Source organism: Oncorhynchus kisutch, linkage group LG21, assembly GCF_002021735.2.
Source record: "Oncorhynchus kisutch isolate 150728-3 linkage group LG21, Okis_V2, whole genome shotgun sequence".
Classification (NCBI taxonomy): domain Eukaryota; kingdom Metazoa; phylum Chordata; class Actinopteri; order Salmoniformes; family Salmonidae; genus Oncorhynchus; species Oncorhynchus kisutch.
This window is the reverse complement of record NC_034194.2, coordinates 13,199,089-13,220,508: the sequence shown is the minus strand read 5'-3', so window position 1 is coordinate 13,220,508 and position 21,420 is coordinate 13,199,089. Positions and strand designations below refer to the sequence as shown.

Below are 21,420 nucleotides of genomic sequence, written 5' to 3'. Positions count from 1 at the left end.
CACTCAATCTTTTGTTGTTTTTCCAAGAAAATCGGCCCAATTCAGAGAAAATATAGGGGTGGTGTCTTTTTGAAATTTTACTTGTGTAGGAGAGATTGTCTCAACTCCTCAAACTTCATGTTTTCTGAAGCCATTGTATGCAAGGCCAGGCAGAGCTGCATTAAAATCTGTCATTTTCAGTTCACCATAGGGTTCTTTGTCACCTCCCTGACCAAGGCCCTACTCCCCCAATTGCTCAGTTTGGCTGGGCGGCCAGCTCTAGGAAGAGTCTTGGTGGTTCCAAACTTTTCCATTCAAGAATAATCAATGGCCACTGTGTTCTTGGGGACCCTCAATGCTGCAGAAATGTTATGGTACCCTTCCCCAGATCTGTTCCTTGACACAATCCTGTCTCGGAGCTCTACGGACAATTCCTTTGACCTCATGGCTTTGTTTTTGCTCTGACACGCACTGTCAACTGTGGGACCTTATATAGACAGGTGTGTGCCTTTCCAAATCATGTCCAATCAATTTAATTTACCACAGCTGGACTCCAAGTTGTAAATACATCTCAGGGATGATCAATGGGAACAGGATGCACCTGAGCTCAATTTCGAGTTTCATAGCAAAGGGTCTGAATACTTATGTAAATAAGGTATTTTGAATACATTTGCAAAAATGTGTAACCTGTTTTCACTTTGTTATTATGGGGTATTGTGTGTAGATTGAGGATGCACTTGTACACACTGCCCTATCCCATCTGGACAACAGTAATACAGTTGAAGACAGAAGTTTACATACACCTTAGCCAAATACATTTAAAGTCAGTTTTTCACAATTCCTGACATTTAATCCAAAAAAATCTGTCTTAGGTCAGTTAGGATCACCACTTTATTTTAAGAATGTGAAATGGTAGAATAATAATAGCGCTTTTATTTCTTTTGTCACATTCCCAGTGGGTCAGAAGTTTAAATACACTCAATTAGTATTTGGTAGCATTGCCTTTAAATTGTATAACTTGGGTAAAATCTTTTGGGTAGCCTTCCACAAGCTTCCCACAATAAGTTGGGTGAATTTTGGCCCATTCCTCCTGACAGAGCTGGTGTAACTGAGTCACGTTTGTACGCCTCCTTGCTCGCACATGCTTTTTCAGTTCCGCCCACAAATTTTCTATAGGATTGAGGTCAGGGCTTTTGATGGCCACTCCAATACCTTGACTTTATTGTCCTTCAGACATTTTGCAATAACTTTGGAAGTATGCTTGGCGTCATTGTCCATTTGGAAGACCTATTTGCGACCAAGCTTTAACTTCCTGACGGATGTCTTGATGTTTCTTCAAAATATCCACTCCATTTTCCTCCCTCATGATGCCATCTAGTTTATGAAGTTCACCAGTCCCTCCTGCAGCAAAGCACCCCCACAACATGATGCTGCCACCCCCATGCCTCACGGTTGGGATGGTGTTCTTCGGCTTGCAAGCCTCCCCCTTTTTCCTCCAAACATAACGATGGTCATTATGGCCAAACAGTTCTATTTTTGTTTCATCAGACCAGAGGACATTGTCCCCATGTGCAGTTGCAAACCGTAGTCTGGCTTTTTTATGACGGTTTTTGAGCAGTAACTTCTTCATTGCTGAGCGACCTTTCAGGTTATGTCGATATAGGACTCATTTTACTGTGGATATAACCACGGCTGTGGATATACCCACGGCTCCAACTCAGTCAAGTTTGCAGACGACACAACAGTCGTATTCCCAACAATGATGAGCACCTACAGGGAGGAGGTGAAGGCCCTGGCGGAGTGGTACCAGGAAAATAACCTCTCCCTCAACATCAACAAAAGGATGGAGATACTTGTTAGATACTACTGCACTGTTGGAGCTAGGAACACAAGCATTTCACTACACCCGCAATAACATCAGCTAAATATGTCTGTGACAAATAAAATTTGATTTGAAATAGCATAATTTTCCCCAAAAGTAGTGCACTATTTAGGAAGTAAGGCCATTTAGGATACAGCCCTATAGACCTGGGTCATTCTCACTGCCCAGTATTGATCCCTGCCAGTGGAGTAGAGATGTGGAGTGATTAGAATGAGATTATACGTCTGGCCCCGACAGTGTTCTAAAAGCACTCCGTTTACCTAGACGGTTGTTCGCATTTGTAAATTATGTGTGAAAGAGAAGGTCTATAGCCTACATCCCAACCAAGGCTGAAGACCTTGGGGTAATCATGTGCGCCCGGGCCTAAAATTAACTTTTTGGTCCACCAACCACTGTGGCAGGTTTAGGAGATATTTTTTTTTTTTTAATGGACCAGACACTCAGATTATATCAGTCAAAATCCACCCCAAACAAATGGATGACCGTGCTTTATATTGTTTCTAAAATGAGAAGGGTATTAGTAAGAAGTAATGTGAATTATTGCTCCATTTCATTTTGTGACCCGAGTAAAAATTGATAGGAATTATGGATAGTTTAATGATCTTTAAGGAAAATAGTTGCATTGTCAAATTCCAATTTGTTTTTCCACCGTTAGTTTTTCTCATGGGGGATTATAGAAACAGTTAAGGGGTGTGTCATGAGGGCTTACCCTGGCGTGGCATTTTGTTAACCATCTAAAATCACCTGATTTCTTCAACTTTTCGGCTAGCTGTTGTTCAGGTGTAAGCTCTTCCTCTTCTGAAAAAAAAAAGAATAACACATTGTTAAAAGGGAACAAAGTCTTCATTTTAACTGTGAATATTCAGTCTACAATATTTTAGAAATAATAATATACAAGTTGAGACTCCCTCTAAAGGCTGTGTGTGTGTGTGTGTGAGAGATTTTGGATCTGACTACTTACTAGTAGACAGTCATCACTAGTTACCACAGCCACAAAGTCAAGTAGCCTACTGGTCAGAGTGTTGAACTAGTAACTGAAAGGTTGCAAGATCGAATCCCCGAGCTGACACTGTAAAATTCTGTCGTTCTGCCCTATGAACAAGGCAGTTAACCCACTGTTCCTAGGACGTCACTGAAAATAAGAATTTGTTCTAAACAGACTTGCCTAGTTAAAAAAAAATAACCCATTCTATTTCTATTTCTAAAATGTATCATCTTGAAATGTTATTTTATACCTAACCTTATCCACACTGCTAACGTTATGCTTAACCCTAACCTTAAGACTTCATGATTTTTTTACGATATAGACAATTTTTACTTTGGCTGTGCTCTCTAGTGGAAACCAAGTAGACGCCGTCTCTTCAGCTCCCGAGTGGCTCAGCGGTCTAAGGCACTGCATCTCAATTAGAGGTCGACCGAACATGATTTTCCAACGCCGATACAGATTATTGGAAGATCAAAAAAGCCGATACTGATTAATCGGACTTTAATTATAATTTTTTAAACTTGTAATAATGACAATTACAACAATACTGAATGAACACTTATTTTAACTTAATACATCAATAAAAATCTATTTAGCTTTAAATAAATAATGAAACATGTTCAATTTGGTTTAAATAATGCAAAAGCAAAGTGTTGGAGAAGTAAAAGTGCAATATGTGCCATGTAAAAAAGCTAACGTTTGAGTTCCTTGCTCAGAACATTGAGAACATATGAAAGTTGGTGGTTCCTTTTAACATGAGACTTCAATATTCCAAGGTAAGAGGTTTTAGGTTGTAGTTAATATAGTATTTATAGGACTATTTCTCTCTCTACCATTTTTGTATTTCATATACCTTTTACCTATTGGATATTGCCAGTGTAACAGTATAGCTTCCGTCCCTCTCCTCTCCTCGCCCCTACCTGGGCTCGAACCAGGAACACATCGACAACAGCCACACTCGAAGCAGCGTTACCCATCGCTCCACAAAAGCCGCGGCCCTTGCAGAGCAAGGGGAATAACTACTCCAAGTCTCAGAGCGAGTAATGTTTGAAATGCTATTAGCGCACACCCAGCTAACTAGCTAGCCATTTCACATCAGTTACACCAGCCATTAGGCTGATAGGCTCGAAGTCATAAACAGCGCTGTGCTTGCGAAGAGCTGCTGGCAAACGCACAAAAGTGCTGTTCGAATGAATGCTTACGAGCCTGCTGCTGCCTACCACTGCTCAGTCAGACTGCTCTATCAAATCATAGACTTAATTATAACATAATAACACACACAAATATGAGCCTTTGGTTATTAATATGGTCGAATCTGGAAACTATCATTTCGAAAACAAAACGTTTATTTCAGTGAAATACTTTTCATATTTTTTCTAACAGGTGGCATCCCAAAGTCTAAATATTATTGTTACATTGCACAATCTTCAATGTTATGTCATAATTACGTAAAATTCTGGAAAATTAGTTCGCAATGAGCCAGGCTGCCCAAACTGTTGCATATACCCTGCCTCAGTGCAATGAACGCAAGAGAAATGACACAATTTCACCTGGTTAATATTGCCTGCTAACCTGGATTTCTTTTAGCTAAATATGCAGGTTTAAAAATATATACTTCTGTGTATTGATTTTAATAAAGGCATTGGTGTTTATGGTTAGGTACAGTCTTCCAACGATTGTGCTTTTTTCGCAAATGCGCTTTTGTTAAATCATCCCCCAGGGTTGCATCGATTTTATATGCAACGCAGGACACGCTAGATAAACGAGTAATATCATCAACCATGTGTAGTTATAACTAGTGATTTATGATTGATTGTTTTTTATAAAATAAGTTTAATGCTAGCTAGCAACTTACCTTGGCTACTACTGCATTTGCGTAACAGGCAGGCTCCTTGTGGAGTGCAATGAGAGACTGGTGGTTACAGCGTTGGATTAGTTAACTGTAAGGTTGCAAGATTGAATCCCCCGAGCTGACAAGGTAAAAATCTGTCGTTATGCCCCTGAACAAGGCAGTTAACCTACCGTTCCTAGGCCGTCATTGAAAATAAGAATGTGTTCTTAACTGACTTGCCTAGTAAAATAAAGGTATACATGTTTTTATTATTTTTTTATCTGCAAAATCCGCGCCCAAAAATAATGATTTCCAATTTTTATGAAAACTTGAAATCGGCCCTAATTAATCGGCCATTCCGATTAATCAGTTGACCTCTAATCTCAATGTAAGAAGTGTCATTAGACACCCTGGTTCGAGTCCAGGCTGTATCACAACCGGCCCTAATTGGTAGTCCCATAGGGCCCTGCACAATTGGCCCAGCGTTGTCCGGGTTTGGCCGGTGTAGGCCGTCATTGTAAATGAGAATTTGTTCTTAAGTAACATTGAAAAACAACCAAGCTTGTGAACAAAACAATGTAAATAGCCAAAAAGCAAGAGGACAAAGTCTCACTTTGTAGACTGAGTAAATTAGACAAATGTTTATACCTGTGTGCAGTGCTTCCAAAAATGAATCTATAAGCAGTTAACTCAGGCAGTGCTGCTGTGTGAGGTGGGATATATGAATATTTCTTTGTGAGATTAGCAGCTATGGAACAAAATGGCAGAACCTTTTGAAGATAGCTACTGCAGCATTTTTCTGCTGAAAATCACAACTCGCACATGTGCTCATTCATACTTGACTTTTGACTACTTTTATTTGCAAATGTGACTGTTATGGTCGCGCTTAGAGCCCTGAAAATTGACCACCCACTTACGTGGCTGGTGAAATATATATATTTTTTCCCTCCGCATTTGGCGGGTGGCAGGCGTTTTTAATTTTATGCCCTGATGTCAGTATCAAGCAAATGTATTTATAAAGCCCTTTTTACATCAGCAGATGTCACAACGTGCCTTACAGAAACCCAGCCTAAAACCCCAAACAGCAAGCAATGCAGATGTAGGGACACGGTGGCTAGAAAGGCAGGAACCTAGGAAGAAACCTAGAGAGGAACCAGACTCTTTAGTGATTTCTATAATGTACGTCTTGGTGGGGAAAACTCAACTTTCTTTTTAATGCATGCCAACAAAGCCACAACACTAAACATATTTTGAAGCGTGTGTCTGACTGTTTGCCTGAATGTGTATTATTAAATACTTATTTTCCACCATAATTTGCAAATAAATTCATTACAAATCCTACAATGTGATTTTCTGGATTTTTTTTCTCATTTTGTCTGTCATAGTTGACAGGCCTCTCTCATGTTTTTAAGTGGGAGAACTTGCACAATTGTTGGCTGACTAAATACTTTTTTGCCCCACTGTGTGTGTGTGTGTCATAATCGGTCGACCTCTAGTTTCCTCCAGCATCTTCACAAGGTCCTTTGCTGTTTTTCTGCTATTGATTTAGCAGTTTTCGCACCAAAGTACGCTCATCTCTAGGAGACAGAACACATCTCCTTCCTGAGCGGTATGACAGCTGCGTGGTCCCATGGTGTATATGTACTTGTTTCTAGCGATGAACGTGGTACCTCCAGGCATTTGGAATTTGCTCCCAAGGATGAACCAGACGTGTGGATGTCTACAATTTTTCTTCTGAGGTCTCGGTTGATTTCTTTTGATTTTCCCATAATGTCAAGCAAAGAGGCACTAAGTTTGAAGGTAGGCCTTGAAATGCATCCACAGGTACACCTCCAACTGACTCAAATGATGTCAATTAGCCTATCAGAAGCTTCTAAAGCCATGAGATCATTTTATGGAATTTTCCAAGCTGTTTAAAGGCACTGTCAACTTAGTGTATGTAAACTTCTGAACCACTGGAATTGTGATACAGATTATTTCACTGTCTGTAAACAATTGTTGGAAATATTACTTGTGTCATGCACAAAGTAGATGTCCAAACTGACTTGCCAAAACTATAGTTTGTTAAAAGAAACTCGTGGAGTGGTTGAAAAACAAGTTTTAATGACTCCAACCTAAGTGTATGTACACTTCCGACTTCAGCTGTATCTCTGTCACCACCACCAGTCTCCTCTCCCCCGGAGAGCTGTTCATCTGTCACTGCATTTTAAAATTGGTTCACATCGCCACCCAATAGGCCAGGCCCACCTTTTGTGTTAATTTAGTAGTTTGCATAATAAGCCGGGTGCCATTAGCATTGCATGATTGCACTAATGTCATAAAGTGGTGTAATGGGGAGACGAGCTAATTTGCTCACTGGTTTAGGATGCGTTGATTAGGATACTTAACCTTTTTTAGGAATAAAACAGGAAATGATACGGAGTTGCTCATTTAAAACATCTTGCTTCACTCAATACTTGGCATTTGCCGATAGAGAGAGAGAGAGAGAGAGAGCGGCGGCCAGTCGGCCTCCTGGAAGCATGTAACTGGATTCGTCAACTCTGTCATGTAATCATTGCCGAGCAGATTTTTTTTGTGTGTTGATTGTAAGAGGAAATGTGTGCGCGTGATTGATCACATCCCCTCAGCTCTCCTTGTGAACCTCCATACCCCTGGAATCAGATCAGGCATTTTCATGTTCTGCTGTTGACTTTAATTTCGTTTCATTTTACGCATAAGTTTTCCTGTTGACTGTAGATTTTTTAAATTCAATTACCCAAACAGGAGCATTTGGCTTGACAGCTTTTGTTTGCGCTTTGCTTTTTGTTCCTTGCCATGTCCCCAATAAAATGGAATCCAATCTGTGATTGCTGAGGTTGTTGGTGCATGTAGCCATTTTTCTATTTCAAACCTCTAACTGAAGGAGATTTTGATGAGCTTTGTGTTCGCACCAGCGTGTTGCCCCATATCTTGACAATACCTCTAGATCAGGACTCGCCAAACTCCGTTCCCGGAGAGCCACCATCCTGTAGGTTTTCGCTTCAGCCCTAGTCTAGCACACCTGAATCTAATAATTAGCTGGTTGATAAGCTGTTAGTTCCAATTGGGGCTGGAGCGAAAACCCACAGGAGGTTAGCTCTCCAGGAACAGGGTTGGAGGGCCATGCTCTAGACTCAACTAGAGCAGGTCTTTCCAACTCCAGTCTTCCAGTACCCCCAACGGTACATATTTTTGTTGTGGTCCCGGACACGCACACCTGATTCTACTTGTCAATTAATCACTAAGCCCTTGACAATTTAAATCAGATGTTTTTGTCTGGGGCTGCAACAAAAATGTGTGCTGTTGGGGGGTACTTGAGGACTGGAGCTAGGAAACACTGAACTAGAGCACTCAGAATTTATTCCCCTCCACTGCCTCTGTATCTTTCACCCAGATACCCCCACCTTAGTGTCTGTGGACTCTTCCATCCTCTGTGTGTCTATGCTATGGGTGATACTATGGGTATCATAGGGGTTGTCCCATCCTTAACATACTGTACGTCCATCCCAAGTCCCCTTCGTCATCACAAACTTCTAATTGGTCTCCACCACCACCACTGTTACCAAACAGATATCCTGTCGGAGACGGTGAGTGACTCACTGTCCACCCTTTTTAAAAGTAAGAGTTTGTCTGAGTGTAAAAGCTGATGTTTTCAGGTATGTAATTCAAGTAAAGCTTTGTATCCTCCACTTCATCCCTCCATCTGGTTGGCGTGATGGAGGGATCAGACAGTAATCAGACAGAGCTGTGACAGACTGCTAGCAACATAACAGTTAGTCTTCCTCTTCACCACCACATTCCACATCTCTCTCGTGAGTCTTCTCTACCATCACTCATGTAAATATGTAGACTGGATCAAGAGAGCCTGGGTCCTATCATATTTGCTTTGCAGCTTCTTAAAAAACCCAGAGATACACTGCAATGTCCTGTCTTTCACGCCTCTCTTTCTTGAGGATATTCTAATTAAACAAAGTTTCAAAGCAGTAGGATTATCTGGTGTGGCACTGTGGTGATTTGAATGAGGACCGGTGTGTGTGTGTGTGTGTGTGTGTGTGTGTGTGTGTCCTATTGTGGCATTGAAAAAGTACTGTTCAAGAATCTCAAAGGCCAAAGAGAAGGAGCGAGATAAGGACACCACTCCTCCTGAATGGTTGGATCAGTGGTGTATGTCCTTGCCTCTAGTCCTGTAGTGTAGATGCAGTCAAAGAGCTTTCTCAAATGTTCTCAGAATAAAAACATAAATATGCATCTACAGTATCATGATAAAATGGTGAAGGACTGTGTTTGTACTGCAAGTTTGTGGTCTTCCTGAGGCCAATGAGAGTGCAGTGTATTTCTTAATGCAAACTAAGACTTGTATCTCACCTGCAAATGCCCGAGGAACTAATTCGGGATTAGTGCCAAAACTTCCTCTATCAGTGAAACAACTCGCCTCGCCACTGCCTGTGAATGTAGCAGCACATTGTGCTATTTGAAGATAGAGCCATGTCTAACTGGAGGCTGGCACATTTGCATTGAAGCAGAGGTGCTTTAGGACATAACATCACAATATATCAGAGCCTGTGATTTTTTTGTCATTCAGTTTTATCAATAGAGGAGAGAATTGGTTTGGAAGTGTCTACGTGCACTAGAATATAATGAGGCTGTTTTTGTAAGTAGAGGGTTGAGGTAAGTTTGGAGTGATTCTGTGTTGTTCCCCCGATACTCTATTAAAGGTGTAACGTTTCAGAAATTGCGCTGTCATTTCCTGGTTGCAAAAATTATAATAGTTTTCTTAATTTCAGTTTGACAAAACAAGCAGTCGTTGTGTAGAGAAGTGTTGTACCATCTAAACTGCTATGAAATATATTTTCCATAACTAAAAATATAGTATTTTCAGCTGTTTGAAGCTGGTGTACAAAACCGAAAGTAAAAGACCCAAAAAACTAAACATAACTAGAAGCATAGAAATATGCACATAGAACTGATCTACCGCTTCTTAGACTTGCTTTCAAGGAGAATGACAGATCTATAACACCTTTCTATGTGAATTTGCTGGGGTCACCCAAAAAGTTGAATATTGCTGCTTTAAATATTTAACCAATAGCTACCAGGACTATCTGCATTGACCCTTTTTGCACAAACGTTTTTGACTCATCACATACTCTTTGTGAATTTGGTCGGGTTGCCAAAAAGTTATATATTGCAGCATTAACCCAACAAAGTTTTGTTTTTAACTGTAAGAAATGCAGTTGAATCTGAAGCTCGGAGTAAGTTTGTCTGCTATAAAATGGCTGTCTGACTTGGTTTTTAATCCATGTAAAAAGCCAATTCCAGTTGGAGTGAAACTTTGCCATCAATTTACAGCATTCAATATGTATACTGCCTCTGCTTTGTTTGTTGAATGTTTGCTACTTACTAGTAAATAGTTGTTAACTTAAAAATGTTAAGTAAACTTGTTTAAGATGGTTTCTTTGCTCTATTTTCCACAGGTATATGATGCTGATAAATGGGAAGAATGAGGTTCACATGATCGACAGAGACAACTCGGTGTTCCACATAGCCAACCTAGAATTCCCTTTTCGGAAAGACCTCCGCGTTCACTTAGCCAACACACTACTTGACGGGGTAAGTCCTTCACTCTGTCTGTGTGTGTGTCCTTTATTTTCTCTCCCCCCCAGGTGATGGGGTGGCAGGTAGCCTAGTGGTTAGCCTAGTGGTTAGAGCATAACCAAAAGGTTGCTAGATCGAATCCCCGAGCTGACAAGGTAAAAATCTGTCGTTCTGCCCCTGAACAAGGCAGTTTAACCCACTGTTCCTAGGCCATCATTGTAAATAAGAATTTGTTCTTAACTGACTTGCCTAGTTAAATAAAAAAAAGTCTCAGAATGGTGACTCATACGGTCTTTATTCTTCCCGCCCGTTGTCCCCGGCCTGACCCCATACCCCTACTCATATCGCCCTGCTGCTCCACCTACACATGACTGACAGCAAAAAGTAGCTGTTGTCAGCCTCCTTCCACACCAGGAGAACCCTGTGGCTCCTATCAACACCTAGGCCTAGAGGAGAACAGTGAGAGCAGTGAGCCTTTCACCCAGTCCGCCACCACATCCACTTTTACAAGACAGGAGGGGAAACACTGTTCGTAAATCATACCAGAAATACCATGGATTCATCCTCCTTTATCCTGCTCTGTATTGTACTGTACTGTGTAGATGCCCTCCTCCCAGGAGGCTAATTGTTAGTGGCTGTCATGTCTTCACCGTGTAATAACAGGCCAATCCGGGCTACTGGAGTTTTTGTACTAGAGAAGGTGTTCATTCCAAATATAGTGATATTCCCTGTTGGCCCTGGTCAAAGGTAGTGCACTATACAGGGAATAGGGTGCCATTTGGGACTTAGCCAGGTCCCAGCACTCCCCAAGCAGCAGGTGCACAAGACACCAGTCATTATCACCCTCCCTAATCGGAACCGGGGAGAGAAGAGGCTGGATGCCATTATGCGTCATGTCGGTGTACAATGCCTGGTCTTCTGTGCAGCAGCCCAATTATGTGGGGGGCTTGTTAGAGAGGTGAGTTTGCTTAGCCATCTTCACTTTTCTCTAAGACGGACGTGTCTTTCATGCTCTGAGCAATATTATTCTCAAGCATCTTCGGTAATTCAGTGACTGATTGAGATGGTGGGTTGTCTCTTTGCTTGGGCCTTTTGTGCAGGGAACACATTAGCAGGCTTTTGAAGCAGCTCCACTCTGCAGATGTGACAGTCTGTCTAGCCTGTCAAGGCTTCTTGGTGTCCTTTTTGTTATTGTGTTGTTTTTGATGACAGGTGCTAACAGAGTCCATGTCCAGAAAGAACCTGTGGCTGAACCATGACTCAGCTATGCTCAGTTTCATCCATAGATTCTTCATAGAATCTTACAACTTACACAAAATCTGCCTCTGCCACAAGGCTTCTCTTGTGTGTTTGGAATTCATGTCATTGTTTTCAGTGAACTCTACCCAGAGACCTAAAATGTATTTTCATGTTTGCAGATATATTGCCTGTGGAACTGTTGCTGCATACATTCAATCACAAGCTCTTCTGTGGTAGTGGCTCTGCTGCTAGTCACTTTATCTTATTCATACACCCCCACACACAATACAGAACAGTTACTGCCTCAGTGTGCTGCACTGCTGCATGTACAGAGGTCAACTCACAAGAGATACAACTATATTCATCCCCCAGAGCAATTCACTCAGTGTTGTCTTTTATTTGTCTGTGTTTGTACACTCACAATGGAGTAAATATTTTGAGTAAGATCCCTTCAAAGGACAAAAACTGGAGTGATATTGTACCATATTAGCTGTAAAGCAGTAGTTCCCTTGATGTTCCTACAAGTAATGTGTCAGAATGGTGATGTGTACTGTATGATGCTTAGCCTACGATATGATACCCATTGGGATATTATTAATATATTTTGTTCTCTCTCTTGTTCGTTCTCGCTTGTTCTCGCTCGCGCTCGTTCTCGCGCTCTCTCGCTCGTTCTCGCGCTCTCTCGCTCGTTCTTGCGTTCTCGCGCTCTCTCGCTCGTTCTCTCGCTCATTATCGTTCTCTCTTGCTTCTCACCAACCTGATTCTCAACTCCATAATGTTGAATGATGAATGTGTAAATATATTAAGCCCTCTGGTTCTCTCTCTTGTATACACACTGCCGTTCAAAAGTTTGGGGTCACTTAGAAATGTCCTTGTTTTTAAAAGAAAAGCATATTTATTCCATTAAAATAACATCAAATTGAACAGAAATACAGTGTAGACATTGTTAATGTTGTAAATGACTATTTTAGCTGGAAACGGCTTTTTAATGGAATATCTACATAGGTGTACAGAGTCCCATTATCAGCAACCATCACTCCTGTGTTCCAATGGCATGTTGTGTTAGCTAATCCAAGTTTATCATTTTAAAAGGCTCACAAAGTCCTCAACTGGCAGACACCTAGTTGCATAATGTGGCTGTGAAACCTAGTCATGTGTCAGTTGGGCTTTTCACCAGCTCTGAAGTACTTGATTCTCAACTCCACAATGTTGAATGATGAATGTGTAAATCTATTTCTGCTGCCGTTTCCCATTCCTCTCTATGGTACTCATCTCTGATGTGTGCCGCAGTCTGCCGTATGTACCCCACAGGAGACACAGCCAGCCCCTTATTTAAGAGCGCTCGGTTTAACCCCCCCCCCCATCGTTTGACGGGCACTTTCCAGCATGCTCAGCTCCTCTCGCTCCCTGAACCACAAATTTAGAATTAATTCTCTTAGAATGTGTCTCCCGTACACTGTTTTAGCATTATGCCCCCCATCTCTCTTTCCCTCTGTCTCTCGGTGTCTTTCTCTCTCTCTCGGTTTCTGTCTGTCCTCATCACCCCCTCTGTCTCTTGTTTCCACAGGAGATGATTATCGACAAGGTAAATGGCCAGCCCGTCCCGCGCTACCTGATCTATGACATCATCAAATTCAACGTGAGTAGTGCCATGCCCGTTCAGCAGAGATCTTGTTGCCCATGAAATTCTACTACATCCCTGAAGAGGTGCCAGATCTATCAGGTTGCAGTCAGTACGCCCAGGGTCAGTCAGTCCCCCATAACCACCAGGCCCATTAGCAGCCACTCTGCCCCCTGTTTTGACCTCGCTCTGGTCCCCTCTCTAGTCCACAGTGTCAGTCCCTGGTGATCCTGGTTAAGGACAGAATATAAATAGATCATCAGACCAGGGCTGGGCATGAGAGAGAAGCCCTGAGATGAAAACTGTCTGTCGAGTATTTCACTATTGTCAGTCTTGCCACTGTTCATGGTGGCAGACAGCAGCCTGTCTGTATGTCAGACTGATTAGTTCTGCCTGAGAGGGGAGAGCAGGAGAGGAGAGCAGCTCAGACTGCCCCCCCCCCCCCCCCCCCCAGACCGCTTGGCTCGCTGGTCAGCCAGCAGAGCTCAGTAAACCCTGATCATGAAGATCCAGGACACTGTCTGAGACTATCACAAGTGCTACGGTCTGAGGACTGAGCAGCCATTCTGAAATTGCTAAACAAGTTTGCAAAACCATTTTGTATATATCTCCCTCACAGCAGTTTGAGTGGCCTCTGACCGCAAGCCTGTTTTATGTTTTGGCGTGTGACTTTCTGTATGCTTAACTGCATCCGCAAACTACATATTTGTTTTTCTATCTCGCAAGTTCCGTTGTATGCACCAACTTCTGAATAAACCCAGCTAAGGATCATTGAGCTTGATTTTCTTCTAAACTGAAACTAATTATTATCAATTTACCGCTAATTAGTTGCAGGGGGGGGCGATAATTGCCACAGATCAATTTTCTGAGAATATTTGGTATTGAAGTGTAAGACTTCATCCTATATGGCATCCTGTACCCTACAAAGTGCACTACTTTTGACCAGTGCCGTATGGGTAGTGCAATATATATATATATATATGTATGGTAATATTCAGAACGCACCTTGATTATGTATTCTCTGGCTTCATCCTCAGAACTCATTTTCACTGAGCTGTGAGATTGCTGCTGTTTTTATTCTCATGAGAAATGTCCTGTATGCTGTTTTAAGAGCCTGAGTAAAACAAGGTGGTGGCAGATAGTGTTCCTACAACAGAAGGTTGGTGGCACATTAATTGGGCAGGACGGGCTTGTGGTAATGGTGGGAGCGAAATAGTTGGAATGGTATCAAATTCATCAATCGCATGGTTTCCATGTGTTTGATGCCATTACATTTGCTCCGTTCCAGCCATTATTGTGAGCCGTCCTTCACTCAGCAGCCTCCACTGGTTCCTACTGATGTCTATTGAACTTATAGCTAGTGCTGATGCCTAGGGCTGGGCAACATTGCATATATTACACACACACACACACACACACACACACACACTACCGTTCAAACGTTTGGGGTCACTTAGAAATGTCCTTGTTTTTGTAAGAAAAGCAACAACAAAAAAATCCCCCATTTAAAAAATAAATAAAAAATAATGATCAGAAATAGTGTAGACATTGTTAATGTTGTAATATCTACATTTATCATCAACCATCACTCCTGTGTTCCAATGGCACATTGTGTTAGCTAATCCAAGTTTATCATGTTAAAAGGCTCCCAAGTCCTCAACTGGCAGCTTCATTAAATAGTACCCGCAAAACACCAGTCTCAATGTCAACAGTGAAGAGACTACTCCGGGATGCTGGCCTTCTAGGCAGAGTTCCTCTGTCCAGCGTCTGTTCTTTTGCCCATCTTTTTCTTTTTATTGGCCAGTCTGAGGTGACTTTTTCTTTGCAACTCTGCCTTGAAGGCCAGCATCCCGGGGTCACGTCTTCACTGTTGACTTTGAGGCTGGTGTTTTGCGAGTACTATTTAATGAAGCTGCCAGTTGAGGACTTGTGAGGCGTCTGTTTCTCCTCTTTCTATTCTGGTTAGAGCCAGTCTGCGCTGTTCTGTGAAGGGAGTAGAACACTGTGTTGTACAAGATCTTCAGTTTCTTGGCAATATCTCGCATGGAATAGCCTTTCTCAGAACAAGAATAGACTGATGAGTTTCAAAAGAAAAATGTTTCTGGACATTTTGAGCCTGTAATCGAACTCACAAATGCTGATGCTCCAGATACTCAACTATTCTAAAGAAGGCCAGTTTTATTGCTGCTTCAATCAGGACAACAGTTTTCAGATGTAATTGCAAAAGGATTTTCTAATGATCAATTAGCTTTTTTTAAATGATAAACTTGGATTAGCTAACACAATGTGCCATTGGAACACAGGAAATCAGCCTGTTCTAGCTACAATACTCATTAACATTGTCTACACTTTCTGATCAATATGACCCCAAACTTCCGAATGGTTGTTTGTGTGTGTGTCACAATATTTTTGTTCACATTTTTGACAGGATGACAGTATTTTTATGTTTTTGAGTAATACAAGTTCTAAATTTGCTTTGAGTTGTGTATGACCCTAGGGTGGCAACAACATACATTCTAAGTGTTTTCAGTGGGGCTTTCTCCGTTTTTCCGTCTGTTTTATACTGTTCAGTCACAATTCATCCAAAAGTTGATCTCATTTGATATAATTTCCATGTAGGACTGCATGATATGGGCAAAAGGTCTAGGCCTTATTTTTAACCAAATATTGCAATTTGACTTTCGATTTAGATCAAAACACTAGGGTTAACTGTTGTAATCGTTGAAATATAAATATTATTTTACAGTTGGAATGTAAAAGTGGGCCCCTTTGAATACAGTGTTTGACATGGCAACGAATAAAAATGCCATGGAGGTGTTCATAGAATTAATAATTAGAATACTAATAGGATCTCTATGGAGGTGTTATTGTGACAGGGTAGGAACCAATCTGTTTCCCAGGGGAATGGGACCCTATAATCTTTGGCTAACATATTCATGCTTCGCCTATTCCTCTGTGATTTAGAACATACTGTTACACAAACAGCATGCTAATTTAGGCCTACGCCAGCGCTGGTATCAGGCTGTATTTGCTAGCTACGTTTGCTCTGACTCCACATTTTATTATAGCCAGCCCACTTGCGATTTAGCATTAGCAGCTAACATGATTTATTTTAGCCACAACTTGCTAAGAAAAGACACTAGCTCTTTGCAGACAGTTCTGTACACAAACTAATTGTGTAATTATAGAATACTTGTGGATTTATATTAAGAAGCAAAGTGGAAAGTAACATTGTTGTCGTCAACATGTTGTTGCATCTGCTGCATTGACCATGCAGACTGAAGCGGGAACCATCGGCAAATGATCTTGTGGTCGAGCAACACCAACTGCACTCCTTGAATGACAGGGTGGGTTTGGTGAGTGAGAGGGAGCGAGGGAGGGAGACAACTGAACTATCGGCATAGACTATAAAAACAAAGTGGTGTATCACATTTAACAAACCAAACATTGAAATACTGTTTTATAGAAGGTAAAGTAAAAACCCAAACTGGTCCGCGCATCAATACCGGTGCAGTTTAAGTCAGAAGTTTACATACACCTTAGCCAAATACATTTAAACTCAGATTTTCACAGTTCCTGACATGTAATCCTAGTAAAAATTCCCTGTCTTAGGTCAGTTAGGATCACCACTTTATTTTAAATGTGAAATGGCAGAATTAGTGATTTATTTCAGCTTTAATTTCTTTCATCACATTCCCAGTGGGTTAGAAGTTTACATACACTCAATTAGTATTTGGTAGCATTGCCTTTAAATTGTTTAACTTGGGTCAAACGTTTCAGGTAGCCTTCCACAAGCTTCCCACAATAAGTTCTGCCCACAAATTTTTAATAGGATTGAGGTCAGGGCTTTGTGATGGCCACTCCAATACCTTGACTTTGTTGTTCTTCGGCCATTTTGCAACAACTTTGGAAGCATGCTTGGGGTCGTTGTCAATTTGGAAGACCCATTTGACGACCAAGCTTTAACTTCCTGAATGATGTCTTGAGATGTTGCTTCAATATATCCACATAATTTTCCTACCTCATGATGCCATCTATTTTGTGAAGTGTATCAGTCCCTCCTGCAGCAAAGCACCCCCACAACATGATGGTTAGGATGGTGTTCTTCAGCTTGCAAGCGTCCTCCTTTTTCCTCCAAACATAACGATGGTTAGGATGGTGTTCTTCAGCTTGCAAGCGTCCCCCTTTTTCCTCCAAACATAACGATGGTCATTATGGCCATACAGTTAGAAATATTCTCCAAAAGGTACGATCTTTGTCCCCATGTGCAGTTGCAAACCTTAGTCTGGCTTTATTATGGAGGTTTTGGAGTAGTGGCTTCTTCCTTCCCGAGCGACCTTTCAGGTTATGTCGATATAGGACTTGTTTTACTGTTGATATAGATACTTTTGTACCCGTTTCCTCTAGCATCTTCACAAGGTCCTTTTGCTGTTGTTCTGGGATTGATTTGCACTTTTCACACCAAAGTACATTCATCTCTAGGAGACAGAACGCATCTCCTTCCTGTGCAGAATGACGGCTGCGTGGTCCCATGGTGTTTGTACTTGCGTACTATTGTTTGTAGAGCTGAACGTGGTACCTTCAGACATTTGGAATTTGTTCTCAAGGATGATCCAGACTTGTGGAGACCTACAATTTTTTTTCTGAGGTCTTGGCTGATTTCTTTTGATTTTCCCATGATATCAAGCAAAGAGGCAGTTTGAAGGTAGGTCTTGAAATACATCCACAGGTACACCTCCAATTGACTCAAATGATGTCAATTAGCCTATCAGAAGCTTCTAAAGCCATGACATCATTTTCTGGAATTTTCCAAGCTGTTTAAAGGCACAGTCAACTGTGCATGTAAACCTCTGACCTACTAGAATTGTGATACAGTGAATTATATGTGAAATAATCTGTCTGTAAACAATTGTTGGAAAAATTACTTGTCATGCACAAAGTAGATGTCCTATCCGACTTGCCAAAACTATAGTTTGTTAAGCAGAAATTTGTGGAGTGGTTGAAAAACAAGTTTTAGTGACTCCAACCTAAGTGTATGTAAACTTCCGACTTGTACTGTATAAATTAAAATACAGTATAACGCCAAGCCTTAATGATACCTATTGCCTATCTTCATCTTCATATACCAGACGAGCTTAGAGATGAATGATCCGGCAAGAATCAGGCACAGAGGTTAGCAGCACTGCGTGTGTCCCGGAGCCATCACTAAGTGCTGCAGTATTGATCCCCAGTACCTAGCCCATTATTGGCCTCCTCCATTATCCTAGTCAAGCCGCCCAGACCTGGCTCCACACTGAGAGGACCACCTAGTGTCCTGCCTGCCTGCTGCCCTGTGGGGGAGTTACAATCAATCACCAGTCGCTACTCACTTGTCTGCTTTGCTGCCGGAGTCATTGCTCCTTGTTGGTAAGCTCTTTGTTGTAAAAGAGAATGTGTTCTCAATGTCTTATCTAACCTGATTTAAATAAAGGAGAAAATATAAGTAAAAAGACAAGCGATTCTATTCATTCTATTTCTATGGATGTTTCCCTTTGACCTTATGTGGTGGGTATAGATCGAGTTTACACAGATTTGGTTGAAGGGTTTGTGCAGTAGGGTTGAGTCGATTTGGTTACATTTACAATTTTTTATTTCTATGGATTGATTTATAGCTCGTGCTTCATTACTCCATTACGGTTCATAACGTCAATAGTCATTCTACACAATGCCACAATGCTGATCCATTGTGTATGACTGGTTGCCTCTTGAAAAATGTAATTTCCTGACCCTAACCACCACCCGGAGTCAAGGAAGGAATGTTTCTATTTTATGTTGTTGCCAGGGGTTTTTAAATACGATTTTATTTTTTTTCCTGGAAAGGTCCTGTCTGTCAACCCCAGAGTTAAACCCTGCCTCTCACTGTCAGCCACCAACTGGGGAGGAATCCAAGAGCTGTGTCATGATAAAGACGAAATGTCACAGTAGACTCATCTCCATATTTAATATTTTTCATTTCCTGACAGCGCATCACTGTTTATGCTTAATTGAATTTCTAATGGAAGACATTAAATTGAAGTTAAAAAGCCAATGGCCAAGTGACTTATGTAGTTAACATTATGCTCAGATGAGGTCAGGTGTGCCATTAGGTGTGATAGAAGAAAAAAGTAATGTTCTCATTGTACACTGCGTGTGAACGCTGAGTGATACTGATGATATTAGCCAGGTAGTCCTTATTGCTCTGTCGTGCCTGCTGAGATAACTGTTCTGCATGCGTGTTAAGCCTTGCCGTACCTCCTGTCACCCAGAGGCTTCTGTGTCTGTGTGTGTGTCTGGGTCTGTCTGTTCATGCGTTTGTGTGCTCCCCTGCAGTCACCTTGGAGCGTTAGAGCCTTACTTCCAGACTGGCTCTGCTCTGCTGCACACCAGCCTAGGGCCACACTGCTATGGTCTAAGTTTTGACCATGGTGATTTCCAATGCAGGGAGTGTGGTCTTTGTTGTGATGTCACTGATCACTGCAGTCTCCCCATAGTTTGTCAATACTACAAGACATTGGTCTGAGTGGACTGTGCAATTGCGGAGGCAGTGGGGATGGCACACTCCATCAGTCTGACATTTGCTACTGAAATTGTATATGGTTATATTATAAGAACAATGGTGCAACAAAAATAAAAATATTATTTTGTAAGAAAGGCGCTTTCTCCCACGTTGGATAGTGTTCACTGTCCGCAGTTCTGAAACATATCAGTGCACTGTTGTATTGGCACCTTTTCTTAAATGTGTTGCTTTATGTTGCTTTATACATAATAGCAAAGTTAACCAGCATATTGGTGTTGAGAACAATGCGGCGGAGGCAGCAGCGGAGTTAGGAGACTAGAAAACAGCCGTTGCCTTAATTGTCTAAGGAAAGTGAGGAGAGAGGAAACCCCAACTTAATTAGGTCTAATCTAGTGATTCACCGATATGACATTTTTGGCTGATACCGATATTCGATATTTTCCTTGCCAAAAGAAAAACCCTATAACCGATATTTATAATTTTAGCGTTCTCCTAAGCGTTCTAGTACAGTTCAATAGTTAACACACACACATGGACGCAGTGGTCTAAGGCACTGCATCTGAGTGTAAGAGGCATCACTACAGTCCCTGGTTCGAATCCAGGCTGTATCACATCCGGCCGTAATTGGGAGTCCCATAGTGAGGTGCACAATTGGCCCAGCATCGTTCGAGCCGTCATTGTAAATAAAAATTTGTTCTTAACTGACTTGCCTAGTTAAAAAAAGGTTACCCACGCACCACACTGACCAAAAAGTTATTTTGTTGGCATTTACGTATGTCCCCATTACCAGTAAAACATAATAAAAACCTATTTCTTTCACTTACTTGCTTTGCTGTTTTGTTAATTTGTTCAGTCGTTTCATTCTCAACCAGGATTTCTATGGAACGCCGTTTGGGTCGTTGCGTGTCAAAAAAGATACACGTCAAATAACACGTCATAATCTGTTTCAGTAGCTATAGTTAGCTAGCTAATTATATAGCTAGGTGTCGTCTAAAATGACCTTCATTTATAAGACAGGTTCTTATTTGATTAATGGTGGGCGGACCCATCTATGTGAAGCTAGCCACAATAAGGATTAGCCACAATAAGGATTAGCCACAATAGTATGGCATAATTCTACTATTTGTATTCATTTGCATTACTGTCAATGACACTTTTTTATTTAGAAGGATAACCGCAAATACCACTATTGTGCCTAATCCTTATTGTGGCTAGCTTCACAACACAAAACCCGGTGCGGTCGAGCCTCACTAGCCAGATGAAGTTAGCTGGCTGCTTATAACGTTAGCTTTGCGCAACAGTGTTAAGTTGCTGACTAGCTATTTATTTTCATGAACTGAAGTTCAATTTCAATAGGCGAACAACAAGTGGCAACCTAGCTAATACTTACTCACAAGGATTCTGAAATAATTGCTAAGAATAATGAAAATGACTGCAGATTCTACTGATCATTGTTTTCAGGCTGTTTGTATTGGTGCTAGCTAGGGACCAAGCTAAAGTTAGCTACCCCAGAAGTTGCGGTCGAACAAATTATGGTTTATTACCAACGCGGTATTGTAAATATAATTTGTGGCTGGTGTTTGCTTGTTTGCAGACTTTTGTACAGCTTTGACGGTGCTACTGTATCTTTTCTGACAAGCAAAGACCCAAATGGCGTTCCATAGTATATCATGAAGCTAACAGCAGTGACACTATTACTGTGTAACTCCGGTAGGGCTGAAAAATAGCTCACTTGGTG

At 41.4% G+C, this 21,420-nt stretch overlaps 1 protein-coding gene across 2 annotated transcripts in view; it reads left to right on the top strand.

The window, feature by feature from the left end:
- Window positions 1-21,420, top strand: part of rngtt (RNA guanylyltransferase and 5'-phosphatase) — a 144,900-nt gene that overhangs the window by 33,773 nt on the left and 89,707 nt on the right. For both annotated transcript variants that reach the window (XM_020455435.2, XM_020455434.2), the window contains 2 exons: window positions 10,167-10,302; window positions 13,094-13,165. In XM_020455435.2, coding sequence (XP_020311024.1) covers window positions 10,167-10,302; window positions 13,094-13,165 — 208 coding nt within the window. The remainder of the gene's footprint in view (window positions 1-10,166; window positions 10,303-13,093; window positions 13,166-21,420) is intronic.